This window comes from Sorex araneus, chromosome 6 (genome assembly GCF_027595985.1).
Source record: "Sorex araneus isolate mSorAra2 chromosome 6, mSorAra2.pri, whole genome shotgun sequence".
Classification (NCBI taxonomy): domain Eukaryota; kingdom Metazoa; phylum Chordata; class Mammalia; order Eulipotyphla; family Soricidae; genus Sorex; species Sorex araneus.
Genome location: NC_073307.1, coordinates 147856594 through 147881204, shown reverse-complemented (window position 1 = coordinate 147881204; position 24611 = coordinate 147856594). Strand labels below are relative to the sequence as shown.

General features: G+C 40.3%; 1 protein-coding gene across 7 annotated transcripts in view; it reads left to right on the top strand.

The window, feature by feature from the left end:
- CKAP5 (cytoskeleton associated protein 5) overlaps positions 1-24611 on the top strand; it is a 118096-nt gene that overhangs the window by 13198 nt on the left and 80287 nt on the right. For all 7 annotated transcript variants that reach the window (XM_055142283.1, XM_055142284.1, XM_055142282.1 and 4 more), the window contains exons 2-4: positions 17533-17626; positions 18069-18262; positions 20913-21119. In XM_055142283.1, the coding sequence (XP_054998258.1) occupies positions 17570-17626; positions 18069-18262; positions 20913-21119 (458 nt within the window). In that variant the 5' untranslated portion in view covers positions 17533-17569. The remainder of the gene's footprint in view (positions 1-17532; positions 17627-18068; positions 18263-20912; positions 21120-24611) is intronic.

Here is a 24611-nt window from a genome sequence, read left to right as displayed (position 1 = left end):
TTTAAAAGTAAAATGATAGTTCAGCGGATAGGGCATTTGCCTTGCACGCAGCTGACCCAGGTTCCGTCCCAGGCATCTCATATGGTTCCCCTGAGCACTGTCAGGTGAGGTAGAGTTAATTTTTGTGCTAACTGGTTTTTCAGTAATTACTACATTTTCCTCCCTAACTACATAAAGCAACTACCATTCTTTTGTGATAATTTCATCCAGAACCAATAAGAATGTGGCTGTGCCACTTTTGTCACTAAAGTAGATGCACTTCCAAAACATTTAATATTAACTGCAGATCTTAATACTAAAAAACTTGGGATTGCAAGTATGCTGTTTATTAGATATAATTAGTTATAGAACAGTTTCCTTAAATTTTAAGGATGGGAGAAGTGTTTAATATAAACCTCTCATTTCATATATGGGGATGCTAAAGCCTCCTTAATATTAGATGATTGAGGTCTCAGTCCATGGCAGATCAGGGATTTGAGGGTGTAAATTTCTTTCTCCTCTCAGATTAAAAACGAAGATTGCTTTACATTTCTGCTTGAAGATTATAGTAGATTTATAATCTAGTTGATGGTGGAGTTTTATACATACATATATATATATATATATATATATATATATATATATATATATATATACTTTTTAAGTAGCCAGTTGGTTTTTTGTTCTGTTTTTGTTTTGGACCACACCTGCTGGGGTTTGAGGCATCATATAGAGTGTAGAGAATTGAATCTGGGTCATCTAAATACAAGGCAAATACCCTATCTCTTATACTGTCTCTCCAGCCTCCCTTTATGTTCTTACCATTAGATTAAGAAATGGATTTTTCAGTCCTCTTTGATTGTAATTAGGATTGTGTTCCCTGCCATTTTCTATCCTTTCCTTACCTGCATTTTCAGTATAATATTTATTCCGTGAATTTCCCATAGCTTTGTTTGTTCATTCTGCTTTCAGTGGACTTTTTAATTATAATTTACATATCGTAGTATATATCCCTTTGAGGCATTCAATTCTATGTTTTGTTGTTGTTGTTGTTGTTTGTTTGTCTGTTTGTTTTTTGCATTTTGGGACACACCTGGCAATGCTCAGGGGTTACTCCTGGCTCTGTACTCAGGAATTACTCTTGGCGGTGCTCAGAGAACCATATGCTCTGGCTCTGTACTCAGAAATTACTCTTGGCTCAGAGAACCAAATGGGATGCTGGGAATCAACCTGGGTTGGCCGTGTGCAAGGCAAACGCCCTACCCGCTGTGCTATTGCTCCAACCCCTCTATGTTTTTTTTTTTTTTTTTTTTTAATAAAATAAAATGGTTGTACAAAGTTTGTACAACCATCACCACTAATCCTGGAACATTTTCATCTCCCCTAAAAGAGACTTCATACCCACTAGTACACTAGTACTTTTTTTTTTTTTTTTTTGCATTTTGCTTTTTTGGGTTACACCCGGTGATGCTCAGGGGTTACTCCTGGCTCTGAGACTGAGGAATTACTCTTGGCATTGCTCAGGGAACTATATGGGATGCTGAGGATCGAACTCATGTTGGCAGCGTGCAAGGCAAATGTCCTCCCTGCTCTACCTGCTGTACTATTGTGTGGCCTGCCACTAGTAATCTTTTCTCATTTTCTCATAGTGGCCTGCCACTAGTAACCCTTTCCTTTTTCTGCGTATACCTTACCTCCTATTCCTGGCAACCATATCCACTACCTGTTGATTTTCCTAATCTGAGCATTTTATACCAATAGAGTCATATAATTTATGGTGTTTCCTGGATTCTTTTACTTAAATTATTGTTTTCAGGGTTAACCCAATTTGTAGCTTTATGAGCACTTTTCTTCTTATTGTAGCTAAATAATATTCCGTTATATGGGTAGGATACCATTTACCCATGTAAACAAAATACATTTTGTTTACACTTTCTTATGTTAGTGAACACTCAGGTTGTTTCTTCTTTGGAACTATTATGACGTTATTAATATTTATGTACAAAATTTTTAGTGGACTCACACTTTGAATTCTTTGGGTTGGATCAATATCTTGCTTTCCTAAATGAATTTATTGGTTTATATGCTCAGCAACAATGTTCAGAAGTTCCAAAACCTCACCCCCCCCCCTTTTTTTTTTTTTTTTTTTTTTTTTGCTTTTTGGGTCACACCCAGTGGTGTTCAGGGGCTACTCCTGGCTCTGCTACTCAGGAATTATTTCTGGCAGTGCTTGGGTTGACCATATGGGATGGCAGGGATTGAACTGGGTTGGCCACATGCAAGGCAAACACCTGCCCACTGTACTATGGCTCTGACTCCCAAGTCCCCTTTAAAAAGCAGGTTTTTTGTTGTATTAGATATAGTATTTATAAATTTCTTAATATTTTCCTCTGCCATCTTGTTTCCTAATCAAAAGTTATAATTTGATTTTTTTTTTAATTTCACAAGTACAGTGTGTGTGTTGGGGGGTGCTCCACATGATTACTTGGTTTATGGGCCATACTTGGCAGTGCTCAGGTTTACTCCTGTCAGGGCTTGGGAACTCTTGGTGATATCAAGGATCAAACCCAGTTGGCCAGGTTCAAGGCACCACCCTACCCCACTGTACTTTCTCTCCAGCCTCCTCCCAGCTATTCTTTTTTTTTTTTCTTTTTATTGAATCACTGTGAGATCGTTACAAGTTTTCATGTTTGGGTTACAATCACACAATGATCAAACACCCATCCCACCACCAATATCCCCAGTATACCCCCCTTACCCACCCTCCCCCTGCCTCTATGGCAGAAAATATGCCCTATACTCCCTCTATACTTTTGGCCATTATGGCTTGTAACACAGACACTGAGAGGCTCCCAGCGATTCTTGACTGACTACCAAGCCAGTGGATTAATGCGAGAGACCGAGAATGCCAGTGCTTCAAAGTCCAGCAGTGCCAGGGATTACCCAGGCTACTGTGGCAGTGCTGGGGGGCCTCCAGGCTTGGATACTGACATGCTTACATCTTGTGGTGCTAGGAATCAAGCTGGGATCATTCATGTAACTCATACTATGTTCCTCCAAACCTGGATAAATATTTTCACATGACTTCCAATGTAAAAAATGATACTAGTCTGATGGATGTGTAATATATGATTTGATTTGTTCTTACTAGACTAATTTGTATTGATTCGTATAGTTTGTTGATTGAGACAAAATGACCCTGGTTTAATTATCCCATGAATGAAATTTTGAAGTGATATTTTCATTGATAGTTTCCTTTGAAAGTGGTAGAAAAACTAGATCTAAGATTCATAATGAGGGGCTGGAGCAGTAGCACAGCGGGTAGGATGTTGCCTTGCACGCGGCTGACCTGGTTCAATCCCCAGCATCCCATATGGTCCCCTGAGCATTGCCAGGAATAATTCCTGAGTGCAGAGCCAGAAGTATCCCCTGTGCATCGCTGGGTATGAGCCAAACAAACAAACAAACAAAAAGATTCATAATGATCAGTGACTTTTTAAACTAGAGTACATTATGGAGTGGGCTGGAGCAATAGCACAGCTATTGGGTGGTCGCCTTTCACGTGGCCGACCCGAGTTCTATTCCTCCACCCCTCTCGGAGAGCCCGGCAAGCTACCGAGAGTACCGAGCCCTCTCGGCAGAGCCTGACAAGCTACCTGTGCATATTGGATATGCCAAAAACAGTAACAATAAGTCTCTCAATGAGAGACGTTACTGGTGCCCGCTCCAACAATATGGAGTACTATTAATACTAAATTGAAGAAAGAACTGGTAGGGTTTTTTTCTATGTGTTTGTTTTGGGGCCACAATCATCAGTGCTTGGTGACTACACCCAGGTAGGTGCTTAGAGATTGCTCCTGTTGGTGCCCAGGGGACCTGGCAGTGCTGGGAATCAAGTCTAGCCCCTGGTATGCAAAACACAGATGCAGACCTTTCAGCTCTCTCCCTACCTAGGCCAGAACTGATTTTTTTTTAAATAGAGCTCTTGATGGCAGTGCTGGACAGTGCCCTGGGGACCACTTCCATAGTGCCAGCCTGACTGTTTAGAGCTGTGATGATGAAATGCTGCTTAGACCTAGCAGTGCTGGAAGCCACCAGAGTCATCCCAGAGCCATGACAGGCAGCTACTGCTGCTATGCCCGGAGGGGAGGTGGCACGCAGTGCCAGGGATTGAATATGGAGCTTCATGCGTATGCAAGGCATGTGTCTGTCCTTTGAGCCATCTCCAGAACTGACTTTAACTCACAGGAATAAAAATACAGATCTATACTGGAAATAAGTGTTTAGAAATACAGTTACACTTCAGTTTGCATTCCATTTGTGGTGGAGGAGATGTGCAAAATTGTTCATACTGCCACTTTGGAAAACAGTTTGACAGTTATTTATAAAATTAAACATACACCACCTAGCATTCCTACTCCTGGGTGTTTTCCTGGAGTAATGAAGTTTATATTTATACAAAAACCTGTAGCGATAGCATTTTCCCTAAGTGCTTAAAAATTTTGTGTGGGCAGGGCTGTGGGTAGGGTGTTTGCCTTGCACGTAGCCGACCCGGGTTTGATTCCCAGCATCCTATATAGTCCCCGAGCACTGCCAGGAGTAATTCCTGAGTGCAGAGCCAGGAGTAACACCTGTGTATTGCTGGGTTTGACCCAAAAAGGAAAAAAAATTTTTTTGTGTGGGAATTGCCTTACTCCTAGCTGTGTTCTGGGATCATTCCTGATGATGTTCAGAGGACCATATGCAATGCCGGAATCCAACTGGGGTTAGCCACAATGCAAGGCAAGTGCTTTCTTTATTCTTGCTCTTCAGCTTCGGTAACTGCTAAAAACTTAACCCACATATCCTTCAAGAAATATATTGATGAAGGGGCTGGAGCGACAGCACAGCGGGTAGGGCGTTTGCCTTGCACATGGCCGACCCGGGTTCGATTCCCAGCATCCCATATGGTCCCCTGAGCATTGCCAGGGGTAATTCCTGAGTGCAGAGCCAGGAGTAACCCCTGTGCATCGCCGGGTGTGACTAAAAAAAAATATATTGATGAAAAAACTGTATTAAGACAAAAATGGGATAGTACTCAGCAATAAAATTGAACAGAATATTGATATGAACCAACTGTATAGAGTATCTAAATTGTATTATACTATGAAAAAAAAGCTCAGAAACCAACACTCTATCATTCTTTCTTTTTCTTTTTCTGCTTTTTGGGTCACACCTGGTGGCAATGCACAGGAGTTACTCCTGGCTCTGCACTCAGGAATTACTCCCCTGATGGTGCTCAGAGGACCATATGGGATGCTGGGAATCGAACCTGAGTCGGCCTCATACAAAGCAAATGCCCTATCCGCTGTGCTATTGCTCCAGCCCCCTCTATCGTTCTTTTTATATGACACTGTGGATAGGTAAAAGTAGGAGAAGTATATAGATCAAGTGGCTGCCCTGTGGAAGAGAAGTAGTTGATTATCAAAGGACAAAAGGAAATTTTTTTTGTCTAGTGGAGATGTATTTTTTGTTGTTGTTAATTTTGGTTTGTATGTTTGTTTGGAGACTACACCTGACTGGGCTCAGGGACCATGCACAGAGGTGCTTGGGAGACCGAATTGGATGCCAGGGATCAAACCTGATTAATTGCTTGCAAGGCAAACACTCTATCTGTGCACTTTCAGACCTTCACCTCAGATGTTTTTGATTGTGACAGTCGATGCATGAGTGTGTTTGTCAAATATCGCTATGTATCAAAAGGAATGAATTTTAATGAATGTAAGTTATACCTCAGTAAATCTCACTTAAAAGCTTTTAGGCTGGGAACCTGCGCTCTCTCTCTCTCTCTCTCTCTCTCTCTCTCTCTCTCTCTCTCTCTCTCTCTCTCTCTCCCCCCCCCCCCACCCCATTCTCTCTCTCCTCCATTAATAGTGTTTCTATCTACTGTGAACAGGGAGCTGGTTACAGGGGGAGCTAGTGTAGGTGGTAGAAGGGGGAGGTGTATTTGCTTCTTTATTTTATTATTGGGGCCACACCTGGAAGTTCTTGGGAGTACTCACAGCTCCATGCTTAGGGAAAAATGAGTTGCTGCAGATCATATCTATGCCTTTCATATGCAAAGCATGTGCTCATTCTTTCAGCTTTTTTCTGGCCCTGCTTTTTAGTTTTAAAAGGAGTAATATAGGGGCATTTGTCTTACACCGTACACACCAGGGTCTGATACCCAGCATCCCATATGGTCCCCCGAGCATCTCCAGGAATAATTCCTGAGTGCAGTTCCCAGAGCATCTGAGCATCCCCAGGTGTATTTCAAAAAAACAGAAAATAACATAAAAGGACTGGGGTTGGACCGATAGTACAGGGGGTAGGGCTTTTGCCTTACACAGCTGACCTGGGTTCGATCCCGGCACCTATATGGTTCCCCAAGCACCAACAGGAGTAATTCCTGAGTGCAGGGTCAGGAGTAACCCCTGAGCATTGTCAGATATGACCCCAAAAGAAAAAAAAAGTATAAAAATAAAAGGACTAAGACAGGGAGCAGAGATGTAACTCAATAGTTAAGCATACCCAGGTCTCACCTGGGTTTTATCTATGGTACCTACAAAAAATAAAAATATGTAGGACTATTGTAAGACAGTATTTGTTGAAAATTGTATATTTTATGAGGTTAACTAAAGGGAGGACTTTATTCTGAACAATGTTCTAGGTGTTTCACAAATATAGTAAACATAACTTATTTCATTCTATTAACCTAGCGAGGTAGTTACTATTATATCTCCCATTTTACAAATAGAAAACAGAGACCTTGAGAGTTAGGAATTTATCCAAGTCCAAATAGCTAACAAGTAGAAAAACCAGGATTTGAATCAAGCATTCTAATTCCAGACTACATATTCTTAATTGCTAACTTGGCTTCTTTCCTTCATTGAATATAATCTAATAAAGAATTCCAGTTAATGCTTAAAACTTCCCTTTGTCTCTTTGGCTATAAGTGCATTCAGTGTATTTTTTTAGTTGAATTTGTTGTAGAAAATCATTACAATGAAGAAATGTGATTTGGTCTTCTTTCCAAAAAGTGCTACCTCTCAAATAACAGGAATTGCTATTGTTTTTTCATTTTTTTTACCCCATTTTTGTCTTAAATACACATAATAATTAGTAAATCTTTTCTAAACAGTCATTACTTTACTATATTAAGGAGAGTATTGTTGGATAACATTGGTTTGTCCTTCTAACACAGGGAGTTTAAGTTTATTGAGTTACTCCCACCACAGTGCTCCTGAGGCACATCTAATTTCATCAGGCACTAATAATCCTTGCTATTCTCTTTCCTTTAGGCCCTTTGAATAGTTTAACAATGTCCTTTTTGTATAGACACAGGAAGACAGTTGATGCTATACTTTTGTGACATGGGAGTTAATTGACTTCTGAATAATATTTGCTCCTGGGCATCCATCATATTTACATGACTTAAGTCTCAATTGCCCTTACTTCCTAACACTCCCAAAAGGGAGAATCCAGGTGAGGGATTGGATGGATCCAGGGCAAGCTGTAGTCTACCCTGGCATCAGAAAGGGACAAGCTAAGCATCATAAGAAATATAATAAGTTAAGAGCACAGTCATGGAACAAACTCTTGTCATGACCCAAAAAGAAGTAACTGAATAAAGACCCTACTGGGGTTAAAAGACTAACCTGGCCTGAGAACTGTAGTCTGGGATATATAGCGAGATATCACCAGGAAGAGCCGCACTTTATTAAGCTTAATATATCTCTTCCTGGGTGTATACAAAATGACTAGAAATATTAGTATTCAATATGATTATTTAAATGGATTACTAAGGAAAGGAGAAAGCAATATGCCTTTAGATGGAATCCCATCCTTGAACAGATCTGCTAATAATCTTGAGTACTGAACCCCCAATGAGATTTTTTTTTTTTTTTGCTTTTTGGGTCACACCTGACGATGCACAGGGGTTACTCCTGGCTCTGTACTCAGGAATTACTCCTGGCGGTGCTCAGGGGACCATATGGGATGCTGGGGATCGAACCTGGATCAGCCGCGTGCAAGGCAAACGCCCTACCCACTGTGCTATCGCTCTAGCCCCCCCCCCCATGAGATTTTGTCCTTGAGTTAATCTAGAAGAACGTCCCCTGAAGGAGGGGCTTTACATTTGCTTATTGTTATGATGTTCAACCCCACCGATGTGTACCCTCACCCTTTCTGATTTCTATATAACTACACTGTAAGAGAAGTGGGGAGAAGAAATAGGGGTCACTGATTACCTACCAGCCTGGGACCTTTTTCCTCTGTCCCTTATTCCTTCGTCTGTTGCCGTCTGGCTGGTTAGGAGAATGGTTTTCGGCCACTGAACGCAGTTGTCACATGTCCACACATTTTTTTTTTTTAAATTCTTTTATTGATTCACCATGTGGAAAGTTACAAAGCTTTCAGGTTAAAGTCTCAGTTATACAATGCTCAAACACCCATCCCTTCACCAGTGCACATATTCCACCACCAAGAATCACGATATACCTCCCCCACCTCCCCAGCCCCCTACCCCGCATATGTAACTGGTAAATTTCACTTTACTTTCACTTTACTTTGATTACATTCAATATTTAAACAAAAAAATTCACTATTATTGATTTGGAGTTTCTCCCCCCTAAAGTCGATCTGCTGAAAAGAAAGCATTTGGTAATTTGTTTTCCATTGCTGAGAATGAAGAGATAAGAGGTCAGGAGGCCGCACTAGCAGCAGCATAGTTTTGGATTTCTGTATTTTAGTATTTTAGTAACTAAGTCCAGAGAAATGTCTGCCAGGAATCGCAACATTGTAAGCTTGTACCTCTCAGCTACTTTATATTCCACATATGAGTGCCACCTTTCTATGTCTGTCTCTTTCTTTCTGACTCATTTCACTCAGCATGACACTTTCCATGTTGATCCACTTACATGCAAATTTCATGACTTCATGTTTTCTGACAGCTACGTAGTATTCCATTGTGTAAATATACCAGAGTTTCTTTAGCCAATCATCTGTTTTCGGGCACTCTGGTTTTTTCCATATTGTGGCTATTGTAAACAGAGCGGCAATGAACATGGAAATGCAGATGTCATCTCTACTATACCTTTTTGCCTCTCCGGGATATATTTCCAGGAGTGATATTGCTGGGTCAAATGGGAGCTCAATTTCTTTTTTTTTTGGGGGGGGGGGGCCTCAATTTCTAACTTTTTGAGAATCGTCCATATTGTTTTCCAAAAGGGCTGAACCAGTCGGCATTCCCACCAGCAGTGAAGGAGATTCCCTTTCTCCCCGAATCCACTCCAACACCAGTTGCTTTTGCTTTTTGGGATGTGGGCCAGTCTCTGTGGTGTGAGATAATATCTCATTGTTGTTTTGATCTGCATCTCTCTGATAATTAGTGATGTTGAACATTTTCTCATGTGCCTCTCAGCCATTCGGATTTCTTCTTTGGAAAAGTTTCTGTTCATTTCATCACCCCATTTTTTGATTGGGTTGGCAGTTTTCTTCTTGTGGAGTTCAACCAGTGCATTGTATATCCTTGTTATCAACCCTTTATCGGATGGGTACTGCATAAATATCCTTTCCCATTCTGTAGATTGTCTTTGTATTTTGGTCACTGTTTCTTTTGAGTTGCAGAAGCTTCTTAGTTTGAGATAGTCCCATTTATTTATCTTTGTTTTCACTTGCTTGGCCAGTGGCGTGTCCACACATTTTGAACTCACAGTGTACTACTGCTTGGTAATTTGAAGTATGAAGTAATGAAAGTATGACTGTTGTACATGTCCAATTTAGTCTCTTCATGCTGTTATAAAAGGAAGCAATAACCCAGATAAGATGGGCTGTCTTTGGACTTTATATTTGGTAAGATATCTAAAAATCATATGTGAGAATGAATGTATGTTTCTGATAAATGTTAGAAATCCCTAGAATAGTAATTGATCTTTGATGTCAGACTGAGCTGGACAATCAGTGGATCTTTTTCTCTAACTTTTAAATCACTAATAAACACAGCACTGGGTATTTTCCATTTGTGTGAGTATACGTGTATACTCATTGCACTATACTTATAGACATTACTTGGACTCTGCTGAAGAAACTGCTGGTCATATTCTTAGCGGTATTTGTTCACTATTGTTTTATGAAATTACAATGTGAAAAACAAAGATGATTTAGATGCATTCAACCCTTATCCTTGGGCTGCTCAATCTAATACGAAGGCTAATCTGCAACTATTACCTTCAGAGCTGTGATAAACTTGATGGGGATAGAATATAAGGAAAGTATTAATTCAAAAAGTTAATTCAAAAATATTATTTCATTAAATACAGTTTAGAATGAGATTTTTCTTGACGGTTCAAAAGGATACTTCAATTTGAATCAGTGTCTCTTAGTTTCAGCCTTCGCTTCCAATTTTTTAATTTATTTTTGCCTAGGGCTATACCCAATGCAACTCAGAGCTTCTGGCTGTGCTCAGGGGACCATATGGGTCCCTGGAATCCCACCAGGGATCAAACCTGGCTACATCTTGTGCAAGGCAAAGGCTCTACATATTATACTATGTATATCTCTAGCTTCTAAAATTCTTTAAATCATTCAGAATAGGGTAATCTGGGTCTGTACCCTAGAAGAGTAGTCTTAATTGCATGTCCTTTAGACTGAATTTCTTTTTGAACCTGCTGATCAGGAGAGAAGCTGCTATAACCCTTATAAGTGCTCTTAGCATCACTAAATTGCTTCCCATACTAGTCTGATGATGGTTTTAGGCATTAGTAAAATATACTTATTCATCTCACTTAGATGGAAGAATGCAGCTCAGTAATTTATTTCTCTCTTGAAAATATGGACACAAAATGTAATCAAACCTTTGAAATTAATGACAAATTTATCTTCGTAGCACTGTCACTGTCATCCCGTTGTCCATTGATTTGCTCGAGCAGGCACCAGTAACGTCTCCATTGTGAGACTTGTTGTTACTGTTTTTGACATATTTATCTTATGAAAAGAAAATTAAAACTCAGTGTTATCCATGAAGAGCCCAGAAACCATTGTTTAATTCCATGAGCTTTTAATTCAGTTTTGGTTATTTTTCTCGACCTCCTCATAAAAATAAATCTTTACATCACAGTTGTATTTGAATGCAAGATTTCTTTACCCACAGAGACGTGGGGTGAGTTCCTGGCCAATTTTTCAATCGTGTATTTTATTCATAAATAGTAGTAATGTTGCTGTTTTGTTTCACTATTACTTCACTACCCTGTCTATCATTTTCTGGGATTCCTTGTGTTGAGGGAGAAAGAAGTGAGCAAAAGAGCCAGGTGAAGCAATGCAAGCTGCCAGAATTTTTTTCTTGGTCTTAGAATTGCCATCTAAAGAACACAATCAGCTCAAGATAATGAAATAAGCATCCTTACATAATGGAATCTATATATTCACCCAAATGCTTTGACTATTTCATGTAGCAGTTTTTTTCATGCCTGGAGATATTTGGATTTTTATGGCAGGGACTGGACATCTCCTTTGTTTCTGGGTCTGTGTTGCCACACAAAAAGTTGTCCACCTAAACCACGGTGGAATTAATAGTTCTTCATTTGCATCCATCCTATTTTCAAACCATGGGCTACAAAGGAACATCCTGGAATCCTGTAGTCCCCAGACGCCGGTACGCATTGGCCCCTTTAAACCGGCAATGTGCGCTGGTTACTGGGCGGAGGTGGGGCGGGCTGTGGGGCGGGCGCTCTGACAGAGAGATTTGGTCCCCGCCCTCGGAGGAGGCGTTTCCCGGCCCTAGCACCAATGCCGCTGCCGCCTGCTCTGTATTCCTGCTGATTCTCCTCGGACCTTAGGGCCCCCGACCTCTCCCTGCTTGGGAGCGTAAGTGTCAAACAGCAGGTGAGGGTCAGGCATCCCTTGCCCATGCCGGAAGTCGTGGTAGACAGTACTAGGGACTTTACCGGCCTATCAGAGGCTCAGGCTGTAGAAGAGCGTAAACAATGCCGGCTGCAGTGAGCTAAAGCCTAGGGCATCTGTCCCACTTCTGGGTGGTGACATCGGCTCCAGGGTGCTCGCTGGATATGCAGTGGTTAAGCGGTGCCCACAAGCTGGTTTTGCCTCAGCATAGTTCCGTCTTGGGGTGAGGAGAGGATTTCTTTGACCAGAGTAAAACCCAGTTGTGCTTGATGGGTGGAGCTGAATCTAGTGCCCTGGGCCTTGGGACTTTAGCCTGGGATTTGGAGACCTGGGTAGCTTCAAGATGAGTAAGCATTAGGTTTTCAGCACTATGGTACCATTGAGCAGACTCTCAGAGTTGACCTAATTAATGTATGGTGAGAGTTTTCTCCTCAAAGATCGTTTATATTTATTACTCCCGCCCCCACATATTGATAGTAATCATCCAGGGAAAGTCTAGTTAACCTTTCCTGCTAATATGAATAGGGTGAAGTTAAATAGCTTTTTACCCTTCCCTCTCCCTGAAGGAATTTATGAGACGCCACCGTCCCAGGACTAGGGCAGCAAGAGTACCCAAATTTGTTGAGTTTACCTGCTAGAGAAAGCAGTTCAGATTGCTGGCTACCAAATAATGCAAAATAATACCCTAGTTAAAGAATATATTTGTTCTTAATAATGTGAATTGCCTAGAGGCAGGGTGTTTCTGTTTTTTTGTTTTTACCACCTCTCCCCCCCACACACACCAGTGGTGCTTGGGATCATATGGGGTGCCAGGGATCCAGATGAGGTCAGCTGAATGCAAGGCAAGTGCCCTGTCTACTATACCATCTCCAGCCCATGGAGTTGTGTGTGGAGTTGGGTTTTTTTTTCTTTTTCTTTTTCTTTTTCTTTTTTTTTTTTTTATAGTGAAAGACTTCCCTTTTTTTTTTTTTTAAATTTTATTTATTTTTAATTAGAGAATCACCGTGAGGGTACAGTTACAGATTTATACACTTTTGTGCTTATACTTCCCTCATACAAAGTTCGGGAACCCATCCCTTCACCAGTGCCCATTCTCCACCACCCGTAAACCCAGCGTCCCTCCCACCCTCCCCAATCCCATCTCCCCCCCACCCCACCCTGCCACTGTGGCAAGGCATTCCCTTCTGTTCTCTCTCTCTAATTAGCTGTTGTGGTTTGCAATAAACGTGTTGAGTGGCCGCTGTGCTCAGTCTCTAGCCCTCATTCAGCCCGCAACTCCCTTCCCCCATATGGCCTTCGACTACAATGTAGTTGGTGATCGCTTCTCTGAGTTGACCTTTCCCCGGAACGTGAGGCCAGCCTCGAAGCCATGGAGTCAACCTCCTGGTACTTATTTCTACAGTTCTTGGGTGATAGTCTCCCACTCTGTTATTCTATATACCATAGATGAGTGCAATCTTTCTATGTCTGTCTCTCTCTTCCTGACTCATTTCACTCAGCATGAAACTTTTCATGCCCATCCACTTAACTACAAAATTCTTGACCTCCTTTTTTCTAACAGCTGCATAGTATTCCATTGTATAGATGTACCAAAGTTTCCTCAACCAGTCATCCGTTCTGGGGCATTCGGGTTTTTTCCAGATTCTGGCTATTGTAAACAGTGCTGCGATAAACATACATGTGCAGATGTTGTTTCGATTGTACTTTTTTGCCTCTCTGGGATATATTCCCAGCAGTGGTATTGCTGGGTCAAATGGGAATTCAATATCTAATTTTTTGAGAGTCGTCCAAATTGTTTTCCAGAAGGGCTGAACCAGTCGGCATTCCCACCAGCAGTGAAGAAGGGTCCCTTTCTCCCCACATCCTCTCCAACAGCGGTTGCTTTTGTTCTTTTGGATGTGTGCTAAGGACTTCCCATTTTTGTTACTGAGAGAAAAGATTTTGTCTGGCTTAATCAAATAATAAAAGTCTTAAATTTTCTGTGACAATTTCATAATTCAGTTGTCTTTTAATTCTTTAAATTATTTAATTAAGCTTCTTCAGTTGTCCTTCTTAGATTTGGTTGATTAAATGTATCTGGGCATGTATGTATATCCTATTTTATCGATGTGGGTTTTTTTTTTTTTTATTTTAGTCGGTACCTTTTTCATCATCCAAAGAAAGCTACTTTTTGAGTGGACAAAAATGTTTTCTCACGCTTTCTTAAGACTCATCTCATCATATGCTTCTACAGTAGCATTTCCCTAGTCAAAAGTGAGTCTGTGAATAATAAACAATCAGATTCAGATTTCTTGTGTTGTGATGGCAAAGAACTTTCATAGTTCAAGAGCTTGGGAATTATACCTAAAATTGTATTGCAGTTACTTTTTTTCAAGTGGAAAGCTAAAACAATCTGTTTAGTAGCTGCATAATTCTTATCGAGATGGTCATGGCATAGGAATTTAAAATAAAAGGATGCTGTATCTGGACCCATGGGTGGAGCAGTGATGGACTGAGAAATAGGGGGCATGGATTCTTGATATAGATAGGTTCCTCTTTGAACTGTCCTCATGACTTAATCTTGGTGTCTTTTGGTTGTCTGATGAATAAGAAAATGCATAGATATCTGTGGTCTTATATTTTGATAGTACAGATGATATACTTGATAGGCATTCAATTAAATGCCAAACTGAAAAGAATTGTATTCTAACTTCTGCCTTTATATATGACCTTAAAGTTATATATTTTTTTAAATCTGTGGTATGATATAATCGATTACATTTAAACTTTTTTAAAAGATACTACCAGTGGTATAAGAGAGCTGATCTCCTTGCCCTCGCCTCTGTTATATTGTTTTCATTTTATTTTTTTATTGAATCACCATGAGATACACAGTTAAAAAGTTGTCATGTTTGGGTTTCAGTTATACAGTATTCCAACACCCATCCCTCCACCATGGTACGTTTCCCACCACCAGTGTCCCAGTTTCCCTCCCACCACTTCCCCCCAAACCCTTTGTCTCTGTTTTAAGCTAGAATAAAATCTTCAAGGCCTTGACTAGAAACTTCTGAATATTTGTAGCATGGCTGGATTGAGGAAATCTTAGCAAATATATATTTCAAATTAATTTTATTAATGCTTCCCTTATTTGGCAATTTTATCCACTCATCTTCAAAACATTATAGTTTTTCATTTATATATACACTTATAAACAGAAAGTTCATCCCTGGTGTCATGTTTCTGGCTTTGTTGCTGTTGTTTTTAGTTTATGGGCCCCACCCAGTGATGCTCAGAGGTTATTTCTGGCTCTGCACTCAGGAATGACTCCTGACTATGCTCAGGAACCATATGGGATGCTGAGGATTGAACCCAGGTTGACCGTGAACAAGGCAAGCACCCTACCCACTGTACTCTATCTCCAGCCCGTTTCTAACTTATTGAAGATCGTATTTCTCATATCTAAAACCAAATTCATCATCTTCTCCATCTTGCCTCTCTGCTCCTTAAAAAATCGAGAATAGCCCAGAACTACTTTGGAGCAATAGCACAGCGGGTAGGGCATTTGTATTGCACGAGGCCGACCCGGGTTCGATTCCCAGCATCCCATATGGTCCCCTGAGCACCGGCAGGAGTGATTCCTGAGTACAGAGCCAGGAGTAACCCTTGAGCATCGCCAGGTGTGCCCCAAAACACAAATAAACAAACAAATAAAGATAAAAGTAATACATGTATCTAAATGAATGGTGTAAGTTGTTAAAGGTTGTTGACTATAAATCTCACTAGAAGTAGTTTGGAACAGGAAAGATAGTATAATAGTCAGGGACTGTATGAGGGAACCTGGGTTCAATCCTTAGCACCCCTTATGGCCCCCAGTACATTCAGGAGTGATCTTTGAGCACATCATCATCATCATCATCATCATCATCATCATCATCATCATCATCATCATCATCATCATCATCCCGTTGATCGTCGATTTTCTCTAGGGGTCTCAGTACCATCTCCATTCGTCCTAACCCTGAGATTTTAGCAGCCTGTCTTTACTTATCCTTCCCAAAGGTGCTGCATTGGAGGTTCTTTCAGGGTCAGGGGAATGATACCCATCATTATTACTTGTTTTGGCATATGAATACACCACGAGGAGCTTGCCAGGCTCTCCCATGCGGGCTGGAAACTCTTGGTAGCTTGCCAGGTTCTATGTATTTCAGAAGAATAGGTGATTTTTTTTTTCAGAAATATGCCTATCTTCTATAATGAAAACAATCTATCCAAAATACCCATCCTTGAACCAGCAGAACTTTCCTAATCTAGCCACAAGACCCAGCTTTCAGTATTCCCCTGTAAGAAATACAATTGTTTACTCTTCTGTAGAAAAGGAAAATGGCCAGGTGACAGGGTAGCTAACAGGTCATCTTCAGAAAAGGAAAAGTGGCCAAGAGTAAGAAGCAGAGCATGGCAGAGCCTTGAGTCAAGGGAATCCCCATGAAAACATAAAGGCTTCACTGTGTTCTAACAGATCTCAGGGACACTTTTCAAGGTGTGCCGTGAAGATCACTGGCTCCAAACTGCATTACTCTTCAAAGGGTAACTTCCAAAATCTTACTTGACTTTGAGCACACACCAATAAATAATAAAACTAAAATGGTTTAAGTTTAGGCAGATTCTCTATCTTAGAGATTAGTCTGCATCTTAACCTGATATTTGTACTCTCTAGAAAAGCTCTTATTTTTTTCTCTTTTCTCCCCCCATGAATCTCCTTTGTCTGTCATGGTCCCCTTTCCCCCTCTTTCTCCCCGCCACTCTCCTCAATTTCTCGAAATCAAATTTTTAGTTCACAAACAATTTGGTTTAAGTTTATAAAGGAATAATTCATTCAGTGATTAATTCTTATTTGTTTATTTAAATATTAATAGTTGAAATTGAGTAGAGTGCTGGCTAGCATCAAGATTTTAATATACTGATTTTTTTGTTTGTTTTGTTTTGGGGCCATGCCCAGTGGTGTTCAAAGGTTACTACTTAATCTTTGTTTAGGCATCATTCCAGGTATTGCTCAGGGAACCATATGAGATGCTGGGGATTGAACCCGGGTCTGCCACATGCAAGGCAAATGCCTTACCTGCTGTACTATTATAGCATCAGCCCTTATACTGATTATTTTCTATAAAGAATTTTAGGGTACAGTTGAGTTGGAACTTTTCTTTTTCTTTCTTTTTTTTTTTTTTTTTTTTTTTTGCATTTTGGTTTACACTTGGTGATGCACAGGAGTTACTCCTGGCTCTGCACTCAGGAATTACCCCTGGCGGTGCTCAAGGGATCCTATGGGATGCTAGAAATCGAACCCAGGTCGTCTGCGTGCAAGTAAACGCCCTACCCGCTGTGCTATCACTCCAGCCCAGAGTTGGAACTTTTGTTGCTTTTCACAAAACTCAGTTGTTCAGCTTCTCAGTTTTTATCTCATTTTGCCATATACTTAAAATTTTCATATTTGAGAAGATGCATCAACATTGTTTTTAAAAAATTGTGTGTGTGATAACCAAGGAATAAGCACGCAACATTTGTTATTGCATGCATGTTAACAGTAATGATCTCAGAAAAGTAATTTTGTTTTGAGACTTCTTGATTGCTGGACTTAATGGTTCTTGATTTTAATCTAACCAGGAGATACTCTTAATCCCAGAGAGAAACTGGAAGCACAATGGGAGATGACAGTGAGTGGTTGAAACTGCCGGTTGATCAGAAATGTGAACACAAGGTAAGATTTTTAAGATGCAGATTTCAGTGTTGGCTTGTTTAGATAATAGGAATATTGTATAGTTATAAAGTTGCCTAATGATCACACAGTAATACTGAAACACAACATATTTGGGAGACTGTTTCAGCAGGATGATTTTCTTAAGTTTAAATTGTTACATTCAAAATTATCTTGTAAAAAAAGTAATAACTAATACTTGGAAACAAAGTGAGACATTTATAGTGGCCTATTGGAAATTCTGTAAGGCCTTGTAAAAAAATATAAATATGAAACACTTTTCTCATTAAGGTATTGGAATTTCTTATGGGTCCTTTTTTTGTTACTGATCATGGACTCCTTTGTTTACTTGGTATAAGTAAACACACCCCCCCCACAACTCTCAATTAACAATAGATGATAATATCATTAAATTTTGTTTTATTTCAAAATATGTTTCATTTAGCTATGGAAAGCAAGATTAAGTGGTTATGAAGAAGCCCTGAAGATCTTCCAGAAAATAAAGGATGAAAAAAGTCCAGAATGGTCCAAATATTTAGGATTAATAAAAAAATTTGTGACAGATTCCAATGCAGTGGTTCAACTGAAAGGATTAGAAGCTGCACTTGTTTATGTTGAAAATGCTCATGTCGCAGGAAAGTAAGTAGTTTCCAGTTATTCTGGTTTTAAAAAACACACACACAGCACTGGTGCTATATAGATTATGTATATTTGTAGTTCATTGTCCCTAGTTCTAACACTTTCAGAAGAGATTCTTATTTTCATAGCTGCTTGATTCTTTTTTTTTTTTTTTTTTTTTTTTTTTTTTTTTTTTTTTGCTTTTTGGGTCACACCCGGCGATGCACAGGGGTCACTCCTGGCTCTGCACTCAGGAATCACCCCTGGCGGTGCTCAGGGGACCATATGGGATGCTGGGATTCGAACCTGGGTCGGTTGCGTGCAAGGCAAACGCCCTACCCGCTGTGCTATCACTCCAGCCCTTCTGCTTGATTCTTAATTATCATTTACTGTTCTGTTCTAAGAAGTCTAATATATTTAGACTTTTAATATGTTTAGAACAAATAATGTATTCTGTAAAGAACAAATTAAAAATCAGATCCTTATTTGTTAACTTAAAATTTGATGAGCAATTTGTTTTCCTTATAAAGCTTTTGTCTGGGATTACTCAAGTAAGAGGGAGGATCTTTACAAAATTTTAGAAGAAACTGAGGTTGTCAGCAAAGGAATTACCATCTGTTTTCACTGAAAACATTCAGGCATTACAAAAAATTTTTTTACAAAGATTCTCAACTTTGAAATCTTAGAATAACAGCCCTATTCCCTTCCCATCCCTCCTCCCTCTCCCTCACCTAGCCCCCTTCCAAGTTAGGTGTTTTTATCTTAGCAGTAATGCTGATCAGACATCCTCTGAAACCCAGCCTGTTGACATCAGCTCCAGGTGGTAGAGGCATTTGGGCACCCAACTGTCCATACCTCTTAAAAACTTGGGGAGGGGAGGTGATGAGGGCACACCAGGTGGTGCTCAGGAGTTATTCCTGGCTCCTCTGCTCTCTGGGATCACTTCCAACAGGCTCAGGGAACCATATGAAAAACCAGGGATTGAATTGGGTTGGATGCGTGCAAGGCAAGCTCCCTATCTGCTGTACTACTTCTCCAGTCCCAAACCTGTTTTTTTGAACTGTAATCTGTGTTTAATAGAAAAGAACCTTCCATTCTCCATTTTAGAAAAGGATCAGGGAATGTGGCTCAGTGGTAGCTACACTCATACCTCACTTGGGGAAAGCCCTGGGTTCAATCTCCTGACACCTTGAAAAAAGGAAAATTAAAAAATGAGAGGCCAGAACAGTAGGTCAGCATATAGGGCACTTGCCTTGCACACAGCCAATTCTGGTTCAGTCCCTGGCACCACAAATGGTCCCCTGAGCCCACCAGGAGTTATTCTGAGCACAGAGCAAAGTTTAAACCCTGAGTACATGGCTAGGTGTGGCCCAGAGACCCAAAATAAATGAAATAAACTTAATTTTCACATCAAATAAATATTTATTTCAAAGATTATACCAATGAGGACACTTGTTAACTTGAGAGTTTTGTTAGCATTGTGGAGTTGTCTTGCCACTAGTGAAATCATTGCTTTTTTAAATTCATTTTTCTTCCAGTACCAGAAACTTTTGACAAATGGTGCATGTAATCCCAATTTACTCAGTTATTCTTCATCTCCAGTAGTCCAAGTTTTATGCATTCCATAGGGGTCTCTTGTGTATACCAGAATATTACAAGGGGTCACAGGTGAAAATCATATAATTGGAGGCCACAGCATAAGACTTGGAAGCCAACCAACGTGGGGGTGGCACTGGAAGGAAACAAGGTAGGAAGGGGGTCACAGCTGGAAAAAGGTTGAGAAACATTCCTCTAAAGTTTGGCCAAGGCATTTTGGCCTCTCACTATTAAGGGTACATATATATTTTGTCTGGGAAGAAATTAGCTTCTTCTAATAAGTGCTTATAGTGACCTAAAATTTTCAAAAAAGCAAGAACTCTTACTATTTTTCTAAAATCTGTCCATATCTTTTTTTTGTGTGGGGATGCCACACCTGGCAGTGATCATGGGCAGTGATCATAACCATACAGTATCAGTGATTACCTGAGACTCCTCACAGCCCTTTGTGACACCTTCAGGCTCCTTTTTAAAATCTGTTATCTGTCCACATAGGACAGTGTAAAAGAGAGATTCCTAAACTTACTTGGGCTCCCTCTCTCTCTTTATTTGGAGGGAAAAAAAATTACTTTATACTCCCTTGGAAACCTATCTTTAAGTACCTAAGGCTACCACTCCACTTGATTGTTGGAGCACCACCAGTTCAGCAATATCAGACTAATAAAAGTAGTTTCTCTGTCTATAGGGATTTCAAGGAATTTTTGCTTTCTTACTGGCAAGCTCCCCATCGAGTATTCGATATGCCAAAAATTGTAACAAGTCTCACAATGGAGACGTTACTGGTGCCCGCTTGAGCTAATCAATGAGCAACGGGATAACAGTGACAGTGACTGAATTTTCTGGATTAATAAGCAGAATTTGGTTCCTTTTCTAGTGGACAATGTCATAAACTTGTGACTTGCATAAGTTTAATGTCCTTAAACATAATTTTTTTTGCACTTTTGACTTGGGTTTCTTCATTTGTAAGCATTTAAAAAGCATTTGTCTACCCTTTTCACAATATTTTCCCAGCTCTTTCTACTAAAGCTTGTTTTTTGCACATGTGGTAAGTAGTCATTTCTGATTTATATTGCAGAACTACAGGAGAAGTTGTGTCAGGTGTTGTAAGTAAAGTGTTCAACCAACCCAAAGCCAAAGCCAAGGAGCTAGGCATTGAGATTTGTCTTATGTACATAGAGATTGAGAAAGCAGAGGCTGTACAAGAAGAACTCCTGAAAGGCCTGGACAATAAGAACCCCAAGATCATAGTAGCCTGTATAGAAACTCTGAGGAAAGCCTTATGGTAAGAGTTTTTATTTTTGCTTTAACTATATTTAACTAGTCTATCTCCGTTGAACATGGCCTCGTAGTTTCAGCAGAATTTAAACTGCAGAACTTGTCAATATCACACCAGCTGGGAAAGTGATCTGGAAAAACACAGGTGATTCCTCAAGTTTAGCTCTTCATATCGTCATTTTAGCCTTCAAGTTCTTTCATTTAAATTCCTCTCTGTCCCTCTTCTTTTTTTTATCTTTTTCTTCACGGTTTCTTTTTTTTTTTAAGAGGTTGCTCCTGACTCTGCACTCATAAATCATTACTGGTGGGGCTTGGGATCATTTGGGATCATATGGGATGCCAGGGATTGAACCTGGGTTGGCCACATGCAAGGCAAGTGCCCTACCCACTATGCTGTAGCTCAGGCCTACTAAATCACTTTCTAATGAAGATGTACAGGACGTATTCCCCACCTGTTATCAGATTGTGACTGTATCTCTTTGTGGAAAAGAACTTTAGGGTATTTTATTTTATTTATTATTATTATTATTATTATTATTATTATTATTATTATTATTTTGCTTTTTGGGTCACACCCGGCGATGCACAGGGGTTACTCCTGGCTCTGCACTCAGGAATTACCCTTGGCGGTGCTCAGGGGACCATATGGGATGCTGGGATTCGAACCCGGGTTGGCCTCGTGCAAGGCAAACGCCCTACCCGCTGTGCTCCCTTTAGGGTATTTTAAAACTCTTTGTCTCTTGGTTATTTTTTTTTGGGGGGGGGGCAATTTTTGTAATTAACTCACCATGAGATGCACAGTTACAGAGCTGTTCATGATTGGGTTTCAGTCATACAGTGTTCCAACATTCATCCTTTTTACCAGTGTATATTTTTTGCCACCAGAGTGTCCTCAGTTTCACCCCCACCTCAGCCTGCCTGGGACACCTAGCGCTCTCTCTCTCTCTCTCTCTCTCTCCTCTCTCTCCCCCTCCCTCCCTCTCCCTCCCCAAATCCCCCTTAGAATGATCATTTCCAACTCTCATTGTCATAGTGGTCCCTTCTTTATCCTGACTGCACTCTTTGCCCCCTGCTTCCTACCATGGATCAGTTGTTCTGGCCTTGTTTATACTGTCTTCGGGAATAATTCTTATATGTTTTTTATATCCTGCAAATGAATGCAATAATTTTATGTCTGTTCCTATCCTTTGAATTCAATTCACTCAGCATGTTACTCTTCATATCCATCCATGTATAAGTAGATCTTGTGACATAATTTTTTTTCTAACAGCTGCATAATATTCCATTTTGTAAATGTACAATAGTTTCTTGATCCACTTATCTATTCTTAGGTTCTCTTGATTATTCTTGAGTTTAAATTAATGTATTTTAAATACTGACTTGGCATTCTGTCATATTTATTATCTTAGAAATTTAATGAATTGTTTTGTTTGGTTTTTGGTTCACACCTGGTGGTACTCAAGGCTTATTCCTGGCTCTGCACACAGGAATCACTCCTGATGGTGCTCGGGAGACCATATGGGATGCTGGGAATCAAACCAGAATTGGCTGCATGAAAGGCAAACACCCTACCCACTGAACTATTGTGCCTAGCCCCTGTCAACAGCGTTGCCTGTCCTTAGCAGCATTGTAGCACTGTTGTCCCATTGTTCATCGATTTGCTTGAGCGGGCACCAGTAACATCTCCATTGTGAGACTTGTTACTGTTTTTGGCATATCGAATACACCACGGGTAGCTTGCCAGGCTCTGCTATGTGGGAGAGATACTCTCGGTAGCTTGCCAGGCTCTCCAAGAGGGACAGAGGAATCGAAGCTAGGTCGGCCGCATGCAAGGCAAACGCTGTGCTATCACTCCAATACTTTAGTAATCTCTTCAAATATAAATTACACTATAATCTTTTAAATTAAAAATTTCTAATCTAGAAAGCTGAAGACAATCTTTTTTTTTTTTGTTTTTTTTTTGCTTTTTTGGGTCACACCCGGTGATGGCACAGGGGTTACTCCTGGCTTTGCACTCAGGAATTACTCCTGGTGGTGCTCAGGAGATCATATGAGATACTGGGAATCGAACCCGGGTTGGCCGTGTGCAAGGCAAACGCCCTGCCCACGGTGCTATTGCTCCAGCCCCACAACCTATTTTTTTTTCTTTTCTTTTTCTTTTTTTTTGGCCACAGCTGGTGGTGTTCAGGACTACTCCCAGCTCAGTACTTGGGGAATTGCTCCTTGCAGTTCTCAAGAGGCTTGAGAACATATGTGGTGCTAAGGGAGCCCAGATCTCCCTTGTACAAAGCATGTGATCAGTCTTTTGAACACTCTCTCCAGTCTCCTGGCTGTTTCATTTTTAAGTTAATAAGAGTAGGGAGAAACTATTTACTTAGCTTTTAATGCCTGACTTATTGATGTTGGTATTCACTCTCATTCTAATAGTTTTTTCCTAAACAACCTTAGAATCTTAAAGTGAATCTTGACCATTTAGGGTGACCTTTTAGGAATCTTGAGGCTACAATTCTTTATCCTAGCTTCCAAAACTCCTCAAGTTATTTATAATAGAGATAAGGATACCAGAAAATTTTCCAATTAGAGAGATAGTTCAAGGGCCTGGGTTACATATTTTGTATGCAGAAGTCTGGGTTTCATTCTTGTCACTATATGATCCCCAAACCCTGCCAGTAATAGCCTCTGAGCACTATCTGGTATAGTCCAAAACAATAGCAGAAAGAATACCAAAATATTCTTTGACCTCTGAAATTTAAAAAACCTTTTGTTTATAAAAGGACTTAAGTTTTACTGTTCAGTATTGTATTAGATGGGGAAGGGGTTCGGGGATGGTGGTACTCCTGGCAGTGTGAAGCTTACTTTTGGTGGTGCTCGGGGACCGGATGTGGTGCCAGGGGTTGGACTAGAGTCAGCTGCATGCAATACAAGCACCTTAACCCCTGTACTGTTTCTCTGGATTTTGTTTTGCTCCTGTCTGTTTTTTTCATGTGGAATTGCTTTGTCAGAGTTGGGGGAGAGGGGGTGGTGAGGGGTTTTGGTTGCTTTTGATTTTCAGTATCTTTCAGAAGTAGGCCAGCATATAGAGAAATAGCAACAACAACAAAATCATGAAATAGTTATAAAAGATTGAGATTCTTTCAGGCAATATAATGAAAATTCTTGTGGCATTCATGCCTAATTCAATCAGCTTAATCAATGGCTGAATAATAACACAACTCCTACGTGAAATTTTTATTTAATAAAAAAGAGAATTCTGAAGTGAATGGTTTAGAGTTGAATATAAATGATAGCCATACATTTTTACTTTTCCTATAAAATTTATCTAAACCAAGTTAAAACTTTTTTTTTTTTGCTTTTTGGGCCACACCTGGCGATGCTCAGGGGTCACTCCTGGCTTTTGCACTCAGGAATCACTCCTGGCGGTGCCCAGGGAACCATATGGGATGCTGGGAATCGAACCCAGGTCGGCCGCGTGCAAGGCCTACCTGCTGTGCTATCGCTC